Genomic DNA, 19,873 nt, shown 5'->3' on the forward strand with positions numbered 1-19,873 from the left:
ACCAGAGGCAGCAGGCGGGCTGCCGCAGGGCATGGTGGGAGATGTAGTCCGGGCGCGCCGCGGAATTCCTCCCGCGAAAACTACAGTACCCGGCAGGACGCGGGGGGAAGGCGGTGGCGGGGCAGGGTTGCTGTCGCCTGGCGTTTGCGGTAGCTCGGCTCGGTGGTGGTGGTGGTGGTGGTGGTGGGGACGCGGTGCGCACCCGCCCGGGTGGGCGCCTGCGCGCGGCGGCGGCTGTCCTGGCCCCGCCCCGGGGCGGCGCGGCCGCGGCGGAGGCTCGTCTGAAGGGCTCGGTTTGCGTCTCTCGGGAGTCAGAGAGCAAGGGCGTGCTCGGGCCTTTTTCCGCTTCGTTTCGCCACTCGCTGGGCAGGGTGGGGGGTGAGAGGTGAGAGAAATCCGGTGCGGGCCCGGGCCCTGCAAGGCTGCTCGCCCCGTCAAGAGCGATTCGGAAGCAGGGGAGAAAGCCGAGCCTGCCCCGAGGCCCAGGAATGTGCCCGCAGGCAGCCGCCGGCGGGAGGAGGACCGCCTCCTGGGCGCCCGGGGCTCACAACGTCTGCCGCCTCCTCACCCGCAGGGCCCACGGCTTTTATGCCAGAGATGCTGGTGTCGCCCACAGAAAAAACCTGGGACTCCTCAGAAAGATAATCTGTCAGGTAATAGCGATGCTTTCCGGCGCTGGCTGAACCCCTGCGTGTACTGGCTTTCATCCGGGGTGGTCTGAGCCTCAGTCCTCAGCCCAGGTGTTTGAGAAGTCCCTGGTAGCTCTGACTAGCAAGTCTGGGGAGAAAAAAGCTGCAGTTTTGCCGAAGAGAGTTACAAATGGTTAAATTTATTTCTTGAGGCTCAGACCTAGGAGTCTGGAGAGGACTGTGCTGTGGAAAAACTGTAGAAGCATTTGTAAATCTAATAACCATGTTAGAAATAGCCTTTTATGAGACTTTATATCACTTATTTTTTCCCCTAAGGTGGCTTAATATTTAATACCAATACTAAAGTCGTAATGTTTTAGAGAGCATCAGTGTTACATTTGAATGAAGTTCTCACAACAAAATAAGATAATCAGCAGAGGTCTTCAGGTAAACATACCCCTAATGTGTCAGTGAAATTTATGTTACAGGAAAAATAGGAATTAAACCAATTACAGGCTAAAGTGAACTTGATTTTTTTACTGGTCCCATGCAGTAGTTGATAGAAATGTATTGAAAGTGAATATGTGGAAGTGAGTTGGCAATTGTGTTATATTGAAAATATATTTATTGGAAGTGAGCTAAAGTGTCCATTTATGCAACTAGATCAATGGGCATGCAAGGTTTATTGAGATAAAAATGAGTACATCTGACTTACATTTTAATACTTACTTATTTAATTACATTTAAATACTTATATTTTTTGTAAGACTGGAACCTTTGTTAATAGTATAGAGCTCCTGATGTCTCTAATGCATGCGAGAAACTTCATGTGAGCAGTTTATCCCATTAACATTTCAGGCACCTTTTGCAAATAACTGTAAACACATTTTTCTACCTTTCACACAAAACACCAATAGCAGAATGGAGTCAGGTGTTCAGTAAAAATTCAGTTAATTACATATAAAAGAGTTATGTGCATATTTACACTCTGAGGAGTTTTGTCCTTGATTTTAAAAGTTGCCATTAAAGTTTAGTTGCCAGTTTTAATTTTAATACAGGCAAGTTAATGACAAAATATTCATTACCCATGCTGTCCATAACAGCTAATAAAAATATTTTAATTTGGTTTTAAAAAAAGACAAAATTTCCCTAAAAAAGGTTTTTTAATTTGGTTTAAAAAAAAAAAGATTTTTCTTTATGTATTCAACAGCAAAGGTTCAATTAAAGTATGGTATTAAGCTGCAGGAGCCAAATAAAACATTTTCCAAAAGCAAGGTTTATTACAAAAGCCATCACTGTTACAACCACTGTCTGTTTCAGGAAAGTACTAAATTCAAGAACGTTTGGACAACTCATTCTGCATCTCCTATTGCATATGAAAGAGGAAGAATTTACTTAGACAATTACCAGTGCTGTATTAGCAGGTAATAAATTTACAATTAAAAGTTACCCTGGCTTACAGTTTTAACACTGTGATTCTATTTTAGAGATGTCACTAACTTTACTCATCCAAATAGCCCCTGTGAAATGAGTGGAATTTACTTACAAACAAAAAATAACCAGGTGCATAAATCTTTGTTAAATTACACTCAGATGTTGTTGTGTCTTAATGTGACACCTGCTTTGGTGAAGGAAAGTCTGATCTTACTGGTGCTGTATAACTTCAGCTTTCAGAGCACTTTAACAGGAGTGGGAGATTATCAGCATTTTATAATTTTGCACTAAAAAGCCAAATGAGTGGTAGTTGTTTGTGATCTGGTAACTAGCAGTGTGCTGAAGAAGGTGTCACAAAATCAGCCTATGTAACAAGCTTGGTACTATGTCTATAAATTCTGCATTAAATAAGTAAATTATTGTTCATGTAAAAGTACAGCGTGTGGAGTACTTGCTGGTTTTTGTTAATGTACTTTGCCGATCAGTTTTCTGATCTGATGTACTCTCCTGTTCCATGAGCAGCTGCAGAGGCACAGCTCAGGAGGCAGCACAGGGCAGGGTAGAGGACGGGAAGACCTGAGTACACCAGTCCTTGTCCGTGCCCATCCCTCTTGTGAGGGAGGTAGCAGGGACTTGGAGAACTGCGTTGTTGAGTAAGTTGTGGCCAGAACAGTTTTAAGACAGTGTCATATGATACATAAAAGACAAATTACTCTGTCAGTGTAAACCACTGAGAGTTAATTAATCTATCACAGCAGAGATCTAAATCTGCTTAGCTGTGTTTTACTCGTACATTGTCTGAATGCTTTCCAGTACTGCATTAGCCTGCCTAGCATCTTTGAGGTTTATCTTTGTCTCATCCTCTCCCTGAGGGGAAAACTCTGCACACTGCAAAGTTTTTATTCTAGTAGTAGGAGGTTGGGTTTTTTTAAATATCTGTACATGATGCCATGCCTTTATATTATGAAAGGCAACAGTGGAAGAGCTTGAGGGGAAGGTTCCAGGATGATCATTAGTTTCTGGAATATGCTTTCTTTTAATGTATATCACTAAAGTAAGAATGTTACTATTAAGTTTGTTATTTAAAAACAAAACAAAAACAAATAAAAAAACCTCCCACAACATGAAACTGCAAAATATAGAGAAGGTTAGCTTTTAAATATTATGTTATCCTAAATATTGTTTATTAGCCTTATTTTGAGAGCAATTTCATGTTATATTTACAAAGTAAAAATAAGATGTTTAGATTTCTGACCTGCCTAAAGAGAAGGCAGGATTTATAAAACTGTATAAAATGACTTGTTGATAGAAAGTAGACTAATGATTAGCAATCATTTTCCTCCAGCATTGCACAAGAGCCAAGAATACTTTATCAAAAGCCAAAGTGTTCTAAGTCAGAAAAAATAGAAGATGCCTTATTATTGGAATGCCCACTGGTAAGATTACTTTTTAATAAAGCATTGTTGTGCAAAAAACCAAATTAATATCTTTCAGTGAAACATATTTAGAGTGTTCTTTCCCTGTGAACTATTTTCTCAGTGTTTTTATGGAGTTAGGTCATTTAAGGTTTGTAACATTTGCTTATTTATTTTGACTGAATGTTTAGAGGTATACTTCTCTGAATTTCTCAATAGCGCATTCAAATGCTTTTTTGTGAGCTTTCATGGAAGATTTTAAAAACAGTGCCTTTATGCTTATGTAACTAACTCTAATTCCTTACAACATAAATTCTGTTTAATTTTTTCTTTATTTTTTAATTAGCAAGGGCAGTAGGTGGGAGGTCTAGTTTTTACCAGATCTGTTGACATAAAAAAAAAAAAGGCAGATAAACTGAAGACCCATTAAAGCAACTCTGCCCAAAAGCTGTTCTGCTGTTTCTAGCTAATAGATTATATAACTTCCCTCCTCCTTGACGAGTTTTTCTCTCATCCACTGTCCACAAAGCTTAGGAATATTAGCCCCATCCTTGAGGTGCCTAAAAATAAAGCAGTGTGAATACCATTCTTAGCAGTTACTGTTGAGTTACCATTGAATGTCTTATTCTGCAATACAAACAATTGTCTCTCCCATACTTGTATCAATTAGATCGATAAGGAGTTATAGTTCATTTGTGCAAGGCAAGGAAGTTTTAAAAGGTTTCTTTTCTAGAAAAGGTAACTGCCTTGCAAAAAGTGTGACAACAGATTATTTATGTGATCGTCAGCTGACTATTTAGCACAGACACGAGCTTAGAGATCCTGATGTGATTAGCAGGCAGCTTTCCACCTCTAGTTTTTGAGGAATGTGTATTAACTTGTTTTCTTGTTGCTGCATTAAAATGTTATGTATCCTGGTACAAACTTTTTTCTGATAACCTTGTAGGGGGAAATGCTACCAAGTCCATCAGACTATAAATCTTCCCTGATAGTCTTGACAGTGCAGAACTGGCTTCTACGTCTCTCTGCTGATAGTGGAGAAATACTGGAAAAAATATACCTTGCTGGTTCCTGTTGCAAATTCAGGTATTAAACATTGACTAGGCTTTATATAATTAGAAATCATTAGTACTATACTGGAGAAAGGGAATAATGTTTATTTTAGTACTGTCCTGTGGTTGACTTCAGGTTTGCTAGTCTCGCATATTACCTGGAGTACTGTTCCTGCATGGTGTTTTCTATAGAAGAATTTCAGCAGCTTAAGTATTATGGTCTCAAATTTGGTATCAAGTTCCACAAAAGCCACAAAAACTAGGCTACTATTGGCTTTTCTCTGACGATTTTACAGCCTTTAGTATTGCAATAGCAACATACCAGGAGAGGACCTTTAAGAACTGTAAAAAAAACTTCATAAAACATAAGAAAAATACGTTTAAAGTTTAAGCCATTTTTAACTTGCAAGCATTCTTCTTCATAGGGTAGCCATTTTGCTCTTTAAAAGCCAAGCAGTTACTGCTTCTGGTAAACTGCATCTTTTTTTCAGTTCTCAGAAGAAATTAGTTCCTTTAGGCTGAAGGATAAGAAAGCGGTGATCTGTGAAGGGAAGGAGAAAAATTAAGATAGTGAATGTTTATACTTTCAGAATTTTTCTCACAATCCTGTATGGAATAAGCCATTCCAAGTTCCGTGGGTTTTGCATTACTGCAAACAGCAAACATCTCAGGCACCTCTCCTAAATCAGATAATGAACAGTTTGCCTGGACACAGGGATCTGCGTAGTTACAGTAGATTATATTTTATGTGAAATAATGTATTTATTATTAAATTATTTTTAAATTATTAAGATAGGTCTTTCTTGTCACAAATAGGTATCTGAGCTGGGATATTCCTCAAGAGGTAGTGGTTGTAAAGTCAGCTCAGAATAAGCTCCCTGCAGCAGCACGACAGGTAAGTTTGTTGAAAAAAAATCTGTCATTCTTAAATTTTTACAAAATCAATCAAAAAAAAAAAAATTTACAGGGACAGAGATGGAGACATTATGCTTTGTTATTATGGTAAAAGATGAAGATGTCCTACCATTAATAAATGCCTCAAGTATAATAACTGTATTCACTATTGTTATTCCTTCCCAGGCAGGTATCCAACAGTCTGTATTGTTCTATCTTGCTGTATTCCAAGTTTTGCCTCTCTCATTCATTGGAATGCTAGAAATAAACAAAAAGGTAAGTTAATTCTTCTATAATAGTGATCTGTACTGTAGTTGTATGAGAAGCATAGTTTAGGCAATTGTCCCAGAATTTCAAAAGTCATATTTACAGGTTATAAAAGCATAGTGCCCTAAAACATTAATTAGCTAATGTTGTTCTTGTGTCTGATAGGGCATTGGAGGGAAGATTCTTAATTCGAATGACCAGAAGAGAAAATACAAATGCATTCTGCTACTGGGTTACTCTTTGACATGTAGAAGGACTTTAGCCTTTACTTAATCATAAGAATCAGGGAATCCTCAAGTGTTTGTAGATTTCTTTTCACCTCTTTAAGGAAAGATAGCTGTGCTTCTGACCCACTCCTAGTAATAGTCTATGAATTCTATATGCAGTTACAAATGTTTCAGACTTGTATTATCATTGACACTGAATGGCAAAATGTTAAATATGTGTCTTGCTTTATCAGTCAAGAGCAAACGACCTTTCTGAGGTCGGTTTGTGACCTGTAAGTAAGAGTGCACATATTAGGAAACCTCAAACCAGATGGCAAGTTGTACTGTCCTGGTGAAAAAACATGGCTATTTTAAGTCAAGAGGGCTCTGGATACAACTTATAAATGGAACAGTACAAACATGCAAACTGTCTTCAAAGCTCTGTGAGCTACAGTCTCATCTGGGGTCCAGAGCTATTAGTGGGTTTTAGCTGGTGCTGGTTTGGGTTGAGGCTGTAATTGAGATTGGGCTGGCAAGTGAAGAAGGAGTGGGGTTAAGCATTTTTCATTTGGGCCCATGAAAGTTTAGGGGCACTGTGTATTGTTCTGTTCAAAATTAGTATTTAGGATTGGAAAAAACAGTTGTTACCAGTATGAAAGGTATTCTCAATCTGGTTAAGAATGGCATGCCAGATTCATTATGGTCATAGTAGGCAAAGGGTCTAAAAGAGTACTTCTTCAGTTGGGCCTGTACTGAGTACTCATCAGAGTAATTGTTACAGCTAGGAATAACATCGGGGCAGAATTTGGGATTTGAGAATACACCCAGCACAGGAAGCAACCAGTGAATGCAATGCCAAATCTGATACAGATCAATGGAATGTAACTGTTAGATTAGAGTTAGGATTGGGGTTACTGTTCAAGACTGCAGAATGCACCTAATGCATCAGCTTTACTGAGATGGTACACCACAATAAATTCTGAGTTCAGACTTGCTAAGGTCTCAAAGACAGAAAGGAGAGTTTAGGGTTGGAAGACTATTAGAGTTTGGGTCTGGAAGACACTGGGACCTAAGCTAGCAAATGTATTGAGAAAGAGCAATAGGACTAAATAAAAGGCAAGGTCTCAGGAGTGGGTGTATCTTTCAGGACCAAACTGATCACAAGATCATTGATAGTTAAGATCATTAAGATTTAGGAGTACTACAGCTTTTGGGTTTCTTTTTTTTTTTTTAATTGTTTCTAAGCCTGTTTTAACCCTGTTTTAATTGCTTTTTCACATAGTGATTCAGATTAAAGAAATGAAAACTACATTTCCAACCATCTTTGTTAAAAAAAAAAAAAAAATTACAAACTTCATGTGTTGTTATTAAATACTAAGAACTAGTTTGGGTTTTTCTCAGTGGAGATGTGTTAAGCGGTGGCACAAATGAATACTGCATAATTGTTAAAAGGGGTAAGTCAGCTTCTCATGTGTATGTCTAATTTGGATTCAGAGAGGATGCTGTACTCTGTGACAGCTGGATAATGTAGTTTTAGTACAGCTGTACACAGTCATAGAGCCATGATTAGACTAGTATTTTACCCTGGTGATGAAGAAAGAACAGAACATCTGAAATCAGTACTTCTAGATTGAGTTGTTAGTGGTGCTAACATTCTTGTGGGATGCTGGGTAATACAGTCTATTCATGTATTATAATAACTGGGTAACATGATATGAAGGTATACTGAAAACTGATTAGAGAATTAATCTGCTTGCAGAATGTGACTAACCTCAGGTGTTACTGCAATGCAAAGTACTATAGAAACTCAGCAGAACAGATGAGTTACAGAAAACTTCATGAACTAAAACACTGATCATAGGGTTTGGTCAGAATAAAAAATTACAGTGATTGCAAAATTAAGGACATAATGTCAGTATTTTGCATTGTCTCTCAATTATTTATTCCCTAATAGAATATTTTTCTTCTCCTTTTTTTTTTTTTCCAGATATTCGGTAATAGTGTGACAGATGTTGCTGTTTCTAATGGAATCCTTATTGTAATGTATAGCATGGGTCTGGTGAGGCTCTATAACTTCCAGGCCATCTCCAAACAGGTAATGAAATATAAAATTTTTCATACAGTCCATGCCATTTGGGGCAACAAATCATATTCATGTAATGCCACATAGATACATGGGCAATGTGTCAAAGGATAGAGTTCTTGCCTAAATCTGTTTACAGTCAGAAGATGCAAATGGGTACACTATCAGAAAATTCTACCCACACCAGTTACAGGTGGCAAAACATGAGAGACAGGGTCAGACAGGCACTTAAATGCATATAGAGAGGAGCTATGTGAATGCTAGGCCAGGGTGTGTACTTCTTTACACGCCTAGTCTGTAGTTACAGATGAGTGTTAAGGCTAGAAACTGATGGGCATGGAAGGTTGTTTGATCTGAAACAGAACTGCAGTAAGACTTTTGAGTTTACATTCTTTCAGTCAAAAATCAAACGTTAATTCAAAAATAAGACTTCAAGCAGTATGTAGCAAGATAAAGAATGCAGTAGTAACAGAGCAGTAGAACTAAACAGCAAGTAAATATGCATCAATAAAGCTAAATTGTTCTGTGTTATTTTAGTTCATGGAACAGCCGTTTGATCTGGGACATGAATTCAACTGGAATGGTCAAGTGGGAGTTGTAGGAAAGTATCCATTTGGTCTTCCATGTAACATTAAAATAACAGGTATTTATGATCTTTGTATTATCTTGGCTGGTGGCTTTTATGGATTAATTATGACATTTCACACCATGAAAACACATTAAAATTACTGTAGTCATATTGTGCTGTAGCTATATTTCTGGGTTTACGTTGTAGTAAAAATGTGCTTTGCTTTACTTCTAATTACAAAAATTAATTACATAGGACTTATCTAGAAAACTGGTACAGCAACTAAGCTATTTGAAAAACTTCATAAGCAACACATGAAGTGGAAACCCCTTCCTTATTTCTGAGACACAACTGCTCTTGGGAAAGAGGAAGGGCTAGGAAAGCTGTTAGTAACACCCAGAAACAGTATACGGTATGTAAGCAAAAGATGTGAGAATGTTTAATCTAACTTGCAGAGGGAATTCAAGGAGACAGAATACAATTTGTCCAAGTTGCATTTTGATAATTCTTAAGTTGTCAGAAATGTGCCAGTTTCAATAAAACTAATTCCTGAGGAGAGAACAAATTATCTATTAAAAACAATTCTTATGCCTCAAATCATTAACTTACGAATGTTCTGCTTTATGTAATGACTTTAATTTCTCTGAAACCAAACAATCATTTCTGTTGGTGCATTTCAGATTAGAATTTGGTGCTAAGAATCTTAATGAATGACTAAAGCCTGAGACTTTCTTTGAAACTTTTTTTACTTTAAAAATACATTTTCACAAGTTCACGCTTGAAGCACTTCCAAAAAATAAAAAAGTCGTTTTCACCAATATCAAATAATGCATGCTTTTATTTCTTTAATTTTGAATGTTTCTGTATTAAATGGTATTTACAGGTGACTGTCCACACAAAAAATGCTTTTGATCTTTATGTTCACAAACAGTATCAGATAATAACAGGCAAACCAAACCAGATTTACATAAACCTGAGGAAATACACAAAGATAAAATACAGACTCACATAGTGAAGGCTTTCAGTTATAATGCAATCTTTTATCAAAACAAAGTGATAGGCTGCTATAATTGATGTCTCAGGTTCTGCAAAGGGAAATTTCTCCTCACTTTCCTCTGTCTCAGTCTGCAAAACCACAATTTAATGTTAGGAGCCCTGTGGAAAGCATGCTGTGGGAGCTTTAATAGGAAGCCTATACCAGATTTGTTCTCATGTCTTAAAGATCATTGTAGTTTTTAGTTTTGAGATTTAAAACCAATGTACTGGAGAAAACATATTTGATGTTGAATCATATTCAAGAATTTGTGGTTAGAAAGTTTTGAACTCATGACAGACATTTGCCATGGCTGCTCTTTGCAGATAGTTGCATTCCTGTGGTTTTTGAGCTGTTTTCTTTTGAGAATGAGATGGCCGACTGACTGTTCAATGTGATGTAAATGCTTCAGTGAGCAAGATTTTAACAGTTTCAGAGTTTAAGCTTGTATTTACTATAATTTAACTGTGTAATTTTCCTGCTTATTTACTCCTAGCCTCCCTACAGAAATTGCCTGAAGGGATGGCAGTTATTATGGTGCTGTTTTTATGGTGTGTTAGGTACCCAAGAGGAAGTGTATAGAGATCAAAACTTAGATGCTACCATGTACCTACCACGTCATTTACAGCTATTGACTGGTAAGGAATTTGATTTTGGTCACAGTAGAAGGAATGGAAAACGTACCTATACATCTTCATTATGTCACTTCCTGAAAGGTCCAGAATTTAAAACTGTAGTTTGATTTATTATTAGAGGATACAGTAATTTCATTAAAAAACAGAGAGGAAGATATTTTGCTCAGATTTTTTTTTACATTTAGAACAAATACTTGTTAGTGCTGCCAGGAACAACTTTATGGCTTTATGTTTAGATGAGGCTGGAGAGTTTTAAGGAAGTGAACAAAGAAGCTCATCTGGAGATTAAAAACTAGCAATGCTAGGGAAAGGACTTAAAAATGAGAACAGGAAGTGTTGAGCAACAAGAGCAAGTGACACACAGCAGGAAAGAGGGAGTTGAGGCAGCAGAGTCACGCTATCACAGTGGTTTAGGTGGCTACAATCTTGCAAATCTTTGCCAAATGAATATAAAAAGAAAGGCATATTTTATCAGCAGCCTGTACTGCTTAGGATGATATATTATTGAAAGGCACTTAAATCTATCATGTAGTCCGTCTACCAGAATTTTTGAGGGGCCTTGCTATACATGTTTATTTAAAAAGTCAATAGGGTAAAATGTTAACAAATATTCTTAACTCATTTTTCATTTTCTGGCAGATTTTAATATGAGTAGGTCCTCTGTTTATGCCTCCATTTTCAACATTCTCTACATTTTCAGCAGGTGCCTCAGTTTTTATAACCTATACTTTGTTATATCTTGCACAGAATCTCCCATTTCCTATGTGTTACTCCAAAAGACAACTAGAAGACAGCCACTTTCCAGCTTAGGAAAGACTTCGTTTCCATGGGCAGTGAACTAATTCCTTTCAGTCTAAATGGCTAAGTTCTTGGAAACATGAATGAAGGAAAAAGAGAGAAGCACTGTGTAAACATAATTTCTGATGTCATGTGACATCTTAGCACCACTGGCTAGGATCTGGATAATTACCTAGACTAAGCAGGACAAGAACAAGTCAAAATCTGGATGAGACCTTTGGGACGCAAAAGTCCAGATAAGAACCTTGTTCTCCTCACAGTAATTCAGCTTGTGTTTTTCTATTCTGCCTGTTTAAATGCTCCTTGTAATTGCAGATTTTCTCCATATTTTGTCAAATTTTTTTTTCCAACACTTCTCTGTACTGTTAGAAAGAGCCGAGCTTCAGTCTAAAGTTGATTCAGTTGTAGCAGCTGTAGAAATTGCTTTTATTTAGCTAGTTGGTAGAAGTTGTAAAGCTTCGTGCAGTCCATCTCGTTCAAAGATGCTTCTCTCAGTACACAGAAGACTTGTAAGAATGTCATATTACGTCTGTATAATTTATCCCAACTGAACTGAAGGGGAAACTAGATACCTTTTGTCACTAATTACAAAAATTCCTAGATTTTTATTGATTTTTATGAACTCAGCTACAGATTGCATTCATTGTGGTCCACACTATTTTTTTGTATTACGCAAAAGGAGAAGGAATATTCAGATTCAGGTATCTTTCTGCATTTAATTCTGTTATTTGAGATTGCTGCTGTTAGCCTGTTTCCAGCTATTTATCTCTATTTTTCCCAAGAGAATAGTGACCCTTTTGATATGCTCTTTGATCTGTTCACGTGTATGTCCTCTCTCATTCAGGTGAGCTGGATTAATTTTAATTGTTTGTTACATCTTTGCTTATCCAGTTCATTTGGAATGAAGTAAGTCAAAAGTATCAGAAGAGCAGTTCAGCATGAAGATCTGAGAAGGCAGTAACCTTCCACAGGGAACTGCAGATTTGTGCCTGGATGCTAGGTGAAGTAGCATAGCTGGTGCTAGAAAAAAGATCACAGCCAATGTATTTCCACCAGTCTTCAAAAGTTTTGAAGAAACTAATAGCTTTATTGGAATTTAGAATTGTAAGGATCAATGGAATTATGATTGTTCTGCTACTAATGGTGTTAACATTACCGAATATTTGCAGATACCCCACCTTTGCTATTTGAAGCATCTTCTCTGGAGAATGCATTTCAAATTGGAGGTTACCCTTGGCATTATATCATCACACCTAACAAGAAAAAACATAAAGGAGTCTTCCATATTTGTTCTCTGAAAGACAATGCTTTGGTAATATATTCAGATAGCAGCTTCTCTGAAATGAATGTGTATCATGTTTGTCTTCATCTCTTCTGAGTAGTGCTCGAGGTAACAGTACCCTTGTTTTCCAGCGTGGTGCTCTCACAGGGATCGCCACACAGTGCTATGTGTGCTATCCAGTGGAGTCATGTGTAAAATGTTTTCTTCTGAATTAGCACTGCTTTTGATATTTCTTTCATTCCAATATAATCATAGCACTGTCAGTGCTCCATAGCACTGTATCCTCGGCTTAAAAGTTAAGGCTCAAGCAGAATCTCATTACCTGATTCCTTGCATGGTAACATCTTAATGCACTTCTGACTAGTCAGCCTACCAAATGGCATGACTAAAGAAACATTTTAAGTTTTAAGAAATTGCAGAATAAGTTTCCTTAATGTTTGTAGTTTATCCCTGATTTGTACCTTCTTTTTCTCTCCCTAGAAAGATTTTATTACTCAGTTTAATCCAGCATTCCTAATTATTTTTGTTTATTTACTATTCATCATATATTCTTTTATGTGAGCTATCCGTCTCAGCTTTTATTTTGGATCTGGATTTGACCTGAACATAATTCTGTAATACAAGCAGCTTCTAGGCCTGTTAGTTCAGAGTTCTTCACTAAAAAAACTTCTTAAATGTCCTCATCTCTTTTACTAGCCTGATCAAATCAATGATCCTGCTGCTATCTCTTATTTTCAAAACAGATCTTTCACAACCATAGCTGAAGATCAATTTCATTTGAAGGGACTTGTACAATCCTTTCTCACCTAGTTTTTTCTATGTGGGTTCATACATTTGAAAATGTGAATGACCAGGATCAGCTAAATTTAACAACAAAAAGCCACTTCCAAAATCCCAAGATTTTGACCAGCTTGCAGCTGAAATCACAAGCTATCCCAGGCTTACACGTTCCACAAATATTTGCACAAAAGAGGCTGAGTCTGAGGTTTGAAGCTCAAGTCAAAGTTTGTGCTAATGCTTTTCTCATGTCTTGACACACTTCATGTCTTTGACACTCAAATTGCTGGAATTGTTGAAGCATTTGCAGAGTGTAGGCTAAATCTTCATTTTGCTTAGTTTCAGGAGAGGTAGGACCATGTATAGCTGTAGTACAAGGTTATTGCATATTTTAAAAGTTGAAACTGTTCCATGAAATATTTTGAGAATTGGAACTGAGTCTTTTTCTTTTTTATTATTATTGTTCCACTGCCATCCTTTCTGGTCATGATTAGGAGCAATACTTAAAAACCTTCAGAGGTATGTGGAGAGGAGATCAGTATTTCCTCTTTACATCTGTGAGACTTTCAAAATAATAATTTTCTAAGCTTTCCCTTCCTTCTTCAGGCAAAAAATGGTATACAGGATATGAAATGCTGTTCACTGGAACCTGACTGGATATATTTCCATCCAGATATGTCAGGTAGAATAATCCACGTGGGACCAAATTTGATAAAGTATGAGCCTTTTTTTTTTTTTCCCAGATCTTATTTTCATTAGAGTAAAAGTTGCATAACTGCATAAATTCAGTAGTTTGACAATTTGCAGGCCAAAACACTCATCAAGCCCTAGAAGCTGTAAAATTTATTAATTTGTCAGAATTGGAAGTTCTGGTAGAAACATCTGCAGATTTCTACGTGATGAATGTGGGCACTGGCAGGCAACACTAGATTTTGATATGAAAAAAGTTCAAGGACCACTGTGTTAAAATTTCACTGATAAACATAAATTACAAAAATAATTTATTTCCATTTCAGTTATTTCTCATGTTTTAACATACCTAATTTTTTAAAATTATAAATATAGAAGTGTTGTAGTAGGTGGATTAGAATACATGACTTTTTTTGTAATTTCTGTTTCTTTTGTAGAGTCTTGAAGCTTAAGGAAGTTAAAAATAATACAGACCAAATGGAGATTGCAGAAGATTTTATGATTGTGGCCAACAGAGAAAACTCTGTGAGTTTAGTGTCCGAGATCACAATGTATGATTTTGAGCAATACACAGGGATTTTGCGTATGTGAGTAATCACTGTGTTTTATGGGCTTAATTCAAAGTTTATTGAAAGACATTCTGTGTCTTCATTGCACTTTAAGCTGTATGAAAAAAATTTTGAAAACAGTAATGCTTTCAGGATAGCTTTCTGAAACCTCCAGTCTTTTCTTTAGTTTTCAGCATTCTTTATGGTGTGCAGTATAACCATGTATCACTGATATAAAACATACTTAAAAGATGGTGACAGATTTCTTTCAAAAGAAGGTGCCACCAAGTGATAATTGTGCGCATCTCTGGTGCTCAGGTAGGTTGATCATACAAATGCTAGAAATGTTTCAAGTCTCCCGTAACTTAGGGGTGAGTCTTCATAAGATGACAAAGACAATACATTGCCTTAAGTCTGTTTCTTTTCCTGGCCATGCACATCTGTCACTCCCTTGTGACAGGTTTAGCATTCATCTAACCATTGGTGAGCCAAATCAGTGCACTAAAATAATAGAATAATAGCCCAGCAGAGAAGGTGAGTACTTTCTGCTTGCTCGGTGAGCTGAACTGGAGCTGCAACAGAACAGAACTGAATCATCAGTGGGTCAGAAGAGCGCAGAAAGGTAGAACCAAGTGGCGAGGGGATGATCTGAACCTCCTGGTAGAAATGAGCTGTTAAATCACCTTGGTTGTTTCATGAACTCTTCTGTGATAGAAAATCACAAAGACAATCTAAATGCCAAAAAGGTTAAAGAGCACACTCGTGAAGAAAGTTTTTTGGCAGTGCCTGGGACTGTCATTTTGCTTCAGCATACAAAGTTATGTCTTACAAAAAAGCAAGTGTTTATAGTTTGTGAGTACTGTAAAGTCCCTGGAAATCAGTGATACTAATTTTGAAGCTTCTGCAGAAGAAAAGTTTGTGTATTAAAAATCTACACTAACTCAGGAATAAAACTTCCATTGAATTCAGAAAGGATAAGCTTTGTCATCTAATGACTTGCCGTACTTTTTTTTTTTTTAGGGTTTGTTTAGATAACTTCTGTTGCAATAAGAGCAAAGAAATGAGTTCTAATCCTGTCTGCTGTGCCTTTTCCTTTTGACTTCCATTAAGACACTGATACCCCAGTTTTGAATGTTTCTGGTGTTAATGAAGCCCAGTGGAAGCAGCTGTGGAGGTTTAAGATGCTACTTTCCCCATCTTCTGGAAGTAAGAATTTAAGAAACAAGTTGGTGGTGACTTAGCTGTCTTAATTCTCATTCCAGCATCTTGGCTCCAGTCACTTCTGTTCTAAAAATTATGGTAGCTGAGAACATTTGCCACCTCTACAGGACTGAGAACCTCTGAATATGAGTAAACATCAGTAATATCTCAACTAAAGCCACCGAGTTCATGAGCCCTCATAAAGAAGAGATAGGAGCACTAGGGCTATGCATAGCTAAAACAAGATCCAAGAGATTAAAACAAGGTCAGAAAGCAAAAGACATGAAATAGATACATTGTCAAATAGATAGGAAGAAACTAAAATGCTCTGAAGTCTAGAGCCACTTTTTTCTTTTTCTCCAAAGGTGAACGATGCTGTTACTGTAACAGCTTCTGGCCGAGTGGTAAAAAAACGTTTTAACTTGCTGGATGATGACCCAGAACAAGAGGTAACTGATGTAGTGATTAAGAGCAGTGCGTGGATTATTTAAGATGTTTAGCTAGCCAGAAGTCATTCTTGTTTCAGATGCAGTGGCTGTAACCATTAGCTGTGTTAATCTTTGAGTTCTTTATTCCTCTTCTGTGGCTGTCTCTGTCTTCTTAACTTCTAATTACTTTGTTTCCCCTCTCTGTCGTCTTTTCTCCTTGGTTGACATTGGTGCTTTGGATAGTCTCTTTCTTTTAAGAACTGATGCCGTCATAACTCAATGCAACTTCAGTGGCACAGAAATGAGATGTTACCATTACTCTTCTCCCCATTCAAACATCTCCTTTAAACATGTCTTATAAAGCATTTTATGAAATTAACTTTTTTTCCTCTGCTTTAGGTTCCTCTAGTCTTTGATATAGTATCTCTATGAATAAACTATATTTTTCTCCCCAATTGCTTTGAGTAGATTGCAGGATAAGGTATTTAACACTTTTAAGTAACTGCTTCTTGAGAATGGAAACACCACATGCCTTGGTGTTGAGTCTTCAAGAGGCTGTGAAGAATATTTTTTAGCTCTCTATCTAGAACTGAAGCTGTAATTGATATAAACACAACAGTTAAAATTCATCAGTTTCTGGCAGTCATTTCTATTGTGTTTTTCTGAGGAAATAGATTTTACCATGGTGAAAATACAGGACAGTCCAATATAATCCTTAAGGTCTGCAGTTCATTTCTATCCACTTTTTTTTTTTACACATAATAAAAATTAGAGTCTGCACACTATTTTTTTTTTCCTGCTGTTACACTTATTTGTGATTCCAGTATATATTTTTCCATTATGGAAGAAAAAGACTGGTTTGAATTTAAAGAGTATGTTACCAGGTTCATGACAGTGAGTTAAAGGCAATTAAGGCAGTTCACAATCTTCACCTTTTGGTCTCAGTTCTTCACCACCACATACTCTGTGGAGTGAGAGAGCACTCTGAACAGAACATACAGGTGTTCATGTGAATGGAATTACCCTAATATACCTATCCCCTCAAAACCAGTAATGGTTTTAAGCTATACTGTCTCTAACATGTCTGCTTCAAGAGAGGGCATGGAGATTAAATATGTTTCTTCTGCCACTTTCAAAGTACTTTTTTCTATTTCCTGTATGAGATGTATCAAATACATCTACTTGCACATTAGGATTGTTCAGAATGTCACTTTCTTCTCTCCTGTCTTAAGGAATTTTGCTGAAATACATTGGACAACTTGTGTTGGGAAAGATGCCTGTTAGGTATCAAGCTGGCAAAGTTTTCTTTATGAGACCAGAAGACTTAAGAACTACAATTTTTCCAATTCTGCTTTCACCTGAAAGAAAGAGCTATGCAATTTAGGTAGAGGGAAATGTGAATTTGTTTGATATGTAAACTTGAGGTTTTGTTTTTCCCAAGACATTCAAAATTGTGGACTATGAAGATGAATTGGATTTGTTATCCACTGTGGCAGTTACTCAAATAGGAGCTGATGGAAGAGCTCACCTTGACTTTCATTGTAATGAACATGGGATTCTACTTAAGAGTATTCCGTTACTGGAGTCCTGGGATGTGGTGAGGATAATTCCTGTCTTTTGTTTATGCTAACACTTCCCCATACCCATTTACCTATCATTTTTGTTCAGATTTGAAGCAGATATATAAATAGTGTTGCCAAGTGCTATGGATGAGGTTCGTACAAAATAATAATCGTAACTCAAAAGTTTTTAAGTATTCCATCAGACAGTAGTTCATTTATCTGAAAATCTCCTTGGTTTGAAATTAAGATTTGTTTGGTTTTGTTGGTTGATTCATTTGGTTTTTTGGCTGGGGGAGGGGTCATCCTTATGTATTTCTGAAGTATTTATCAACTTGAATACTCACCCTCTGGCTAGTTACATCAGCTTAACTTTACAACTTGTAAATATAGTCTCACTAGCTTAACTTGAACTACTCATGCATAGAATTAAGCATGGACCTCACTGTGTGTATATTTGGAGAGATGGAATGGGCTGTTCATACAGTCCGAGTTTAGGTGGACATCCAGCTTAGATGGTCTGAAATATTCAGCACCTTTGGCACCTCTTTTGTCATTGACTGCATAGGCAACTTAGGATCTTAAATCACAATTGCACTTAGATTCCTAAAATAGACATGTGGGAAACCTCTCAAAGTTTTAAAATTCTGTCCTTTGTCTGAAAGAGCAGTCTGTGCGTATCCACACAAAATTCCTGTCTGATTATGGAGGTCACCAAGGTTAAATATTTTTTGTTCCCCAAGGAAAATGGTACAGGTATTAGCAAGTCACGGAAATGGAGACTGTAATCAGAATTTTTTTTTTCTCATTTCAGACTTACAGTCATGAAGTTTACTTTGACAAAGACCTTATATTACATATAGAACAGAAGCCTAACAGGAGGTTCAGTTGTTACGTTTACCAAATGGTCTGTGATACTGCAAAAGATGATGAATCTTCAAGCCATGAAAAAACTGAAAGAGTGTTTTGTAAAAAAGGAGGGAGAATTTTTGAATATATTTAAGACATAAGCAACAAAAACAACAACTACAGAGACTTCAATTGGGATGTTATTTAAGGACTTCATACATATGAATTAGTCAACTACTGTTTTTCAGGCAGGACTGAAGATTAACATTTTGTACTACTACATGAGGTTTTACTTCTTTTTTTTTTTTCTCTGTAACATTGTACACTTGTCTGTAATCCATAACGGCTTTTCATGTATTCACCAGTTCATCATTAATGCTCGATGCAGCATTTATTGCTTCTCTTCAGTAATTGGATTGAAGTACTGGACATGAAGGAGAAAGATGTGGACTTACTGATCATCTGCCATCTGCTGCAGTCTGTCTTACGTATTTTTACCTATGCAACTTTAATACACTGTTCATTAAACAAAGTATGTAAAACTGTATAGGATAAATTTTATATGTAGTATGAAAATGGCAGAGTTAAACCACTTGGACAAAATCCTTCTGTTGTTTTTGTGTGAGAAATAAAATCACTCAGGTTCTCTGGTTGTGTTTGTTTTGGTTTAAAGAGAAGTATTAATAAATTACGTATTTTTACTGCCTTTTTTACATATCTTTATTTTTTATGTATATATATATATAAAAAACCTGAGCACTTCTCTAGTTCTCCCTGTGTCAAGGGTCAGGAGTTGTTCAGTCTGAGCCAAAGCTACCAGATGCACAGCTGGATCACTGTGTGCAGCCTGTCTGATGCATGTGAGTTCCATGTTGTATATTCAGATTCTGCAGAATGCAAGCTTTCATTTTAAATAAAAAAACCCCCATGACAACAACAAAACACAGGCTCTAGGCTTCATGGTGACAAAGAGTGTTTCCAAATGCAAGCCAAAGATGGGCTCAGGAGAGTAGCTGATCAACATCTGATTTCTCACTACCACCACCATTATCTAAAGCCAAATATTTCTTTTCACTGCAAGCTTTACTAATGAAGTGTGGATCATTCTAGCTGATGCAGCAGTGAAGAGCTCTAGAAGAATTCTAAAAGTTACCTATTGTGAGTTTTTATAAAAAGTGTAATGCAAAAGAAAAAGTGAAATACAATTGTGGAAAGTAAAAACAACACAAAAAGGAGATCTAAGAAGGTAATGAAACAACAGTAGAAACAAAGAGCAGCAGCAATACACTACTTCCACCCTAGCTTCAAGGAGTTTTCATTTAGTCTCCAGGAAAGAACACCTGTCTGTTATCTGCTACTGTGTAAGTAACTATATAAGTAAGATATGAGGGTAAAAGCTAACATGAGTCTATACCCTTAGACAGAAGATCCAACTCTTAAGCAAGTATTGATATTTTATGCTCATTTCTGTTTGAATTATTAAAGCAGTTCCTCCCAGAGCAAGACACTTAAACTTCATCATTTAT

The 19,873-nt window shown here is 36.9% G+C and overlaps 2 protein-coding genes across 8 annotated transcripts in view; one reads left to right on the forward strand and one right to left on the reverse strand.

The window, feature by feature from the left end:
* METTL8 (methyltransferase 8, tRNA N3-cytidine) overlaps positions 1-181 on the reverse strand; it is a 43,264-nt gene extending 43,083 nt beyond the window's left edge. The window contains exon 1 of one of the 2 annotated variants that reach the window (XM_072875218.1): positions 90-181. The gene's annotated coding sequence lies outside the window, so the exon portion shown is untranslated. Of the gene's footprint in view, positions 1-2 lie in introns of both variants that reach the window. The other variant, XM_072875222.1, reaches the window with a different exon arrangement.
* A 20-nt stretch (positions 182-201) lies between these two features.
* On the forward strand, positions 202-19,049 carry DCAF17 (DDB1 and CUL4 associated factor 17). Of its 6 annotated transcripts, XR_012044451.1 has the most exons (15): positions 202-653; positions 1,950-2,053; positions 3,409-3,499; positions 4,425-4,564; positions 5,347-5,425; positions 5,611-5,700; positions 7,885-7,992; positions 8,518-8,623; positions 12,184-12,326; positions 13,680-13,789; positions 14,201-14,350; positions 15,332-15,485; positions 15,574-15,776; positions 15,877-15,960; positions 17,381-17,433. XR_012044451.1 is itself a non-coding variant. In XM_072875212.1 (14 exons), the coding sequence occupies exons 1-14, from the start codon at positions 489-491 to the stop codon at positions 18,499-18,501; spliced, it is 1,653 nt and encodes a 550-aa protein (XP_072731313.1). In that variant the 5' UTR covers positions 202-488; the 3' UTR covers positions 18,502-19,049. The 6 variants fall into 6 exon arrangements, 2 of the variants coding, with proteins under 2 accessions (XP_072731313.1, XP_072731314.1); XR_012044448.1 differs by lacking the exon at positions 15,332-15,485; XM_072875212.1 differs by lacking the exons at positions 15,332-15,485; positions 15,574-15,776 and adding an exon at positions 18,313-19,049 and having other exon boundaries at positions 14,201-14,288; positions 17,381-17,536.
* Positions 19,050-19,873: the final 824 nt, after the last annotated feature.

Source organism: Ciconia boyciana, chromosome 10 (genome assembly GCF_034638445.1).
Source record: "Ciconia boyciana chromosome 10, ASM3463844v1, whole genome shotgun sequence".
In the NCBI taxonomy this organism is placed as follows: Eukaryota; Metazoa; Chordata; class Aves; order Ciconiiformes; family Ciconiidae; genus Ciconia; species Ciconia boyciana.

Excerpts from the sequence above, each read along its gene's own strand:
- DCAF17 (XM_072875212.1), top strand. The coding sequence starts at position 489 with ATGTGCCCGCAGGCAGCCGCCGGCGGGAGGAGGACCGCCTCCTGGGCG. Across the intron at positions 14,289-15,876 it reads TGGCCAACAGAGAAAACTCT|GTGAACGATGCTGTTACTGT; the intron begins GTGAGTTTAGTG and ends TTTTCTCCAAAG. Across the intron at positions 15,961-17,380 it reads ATGATGACCCAGAACAAGAG|ACATTCAAAATTGTGGACTA; the intron begins GTAACTGATGTA and ends GTTTTTCCCAAG.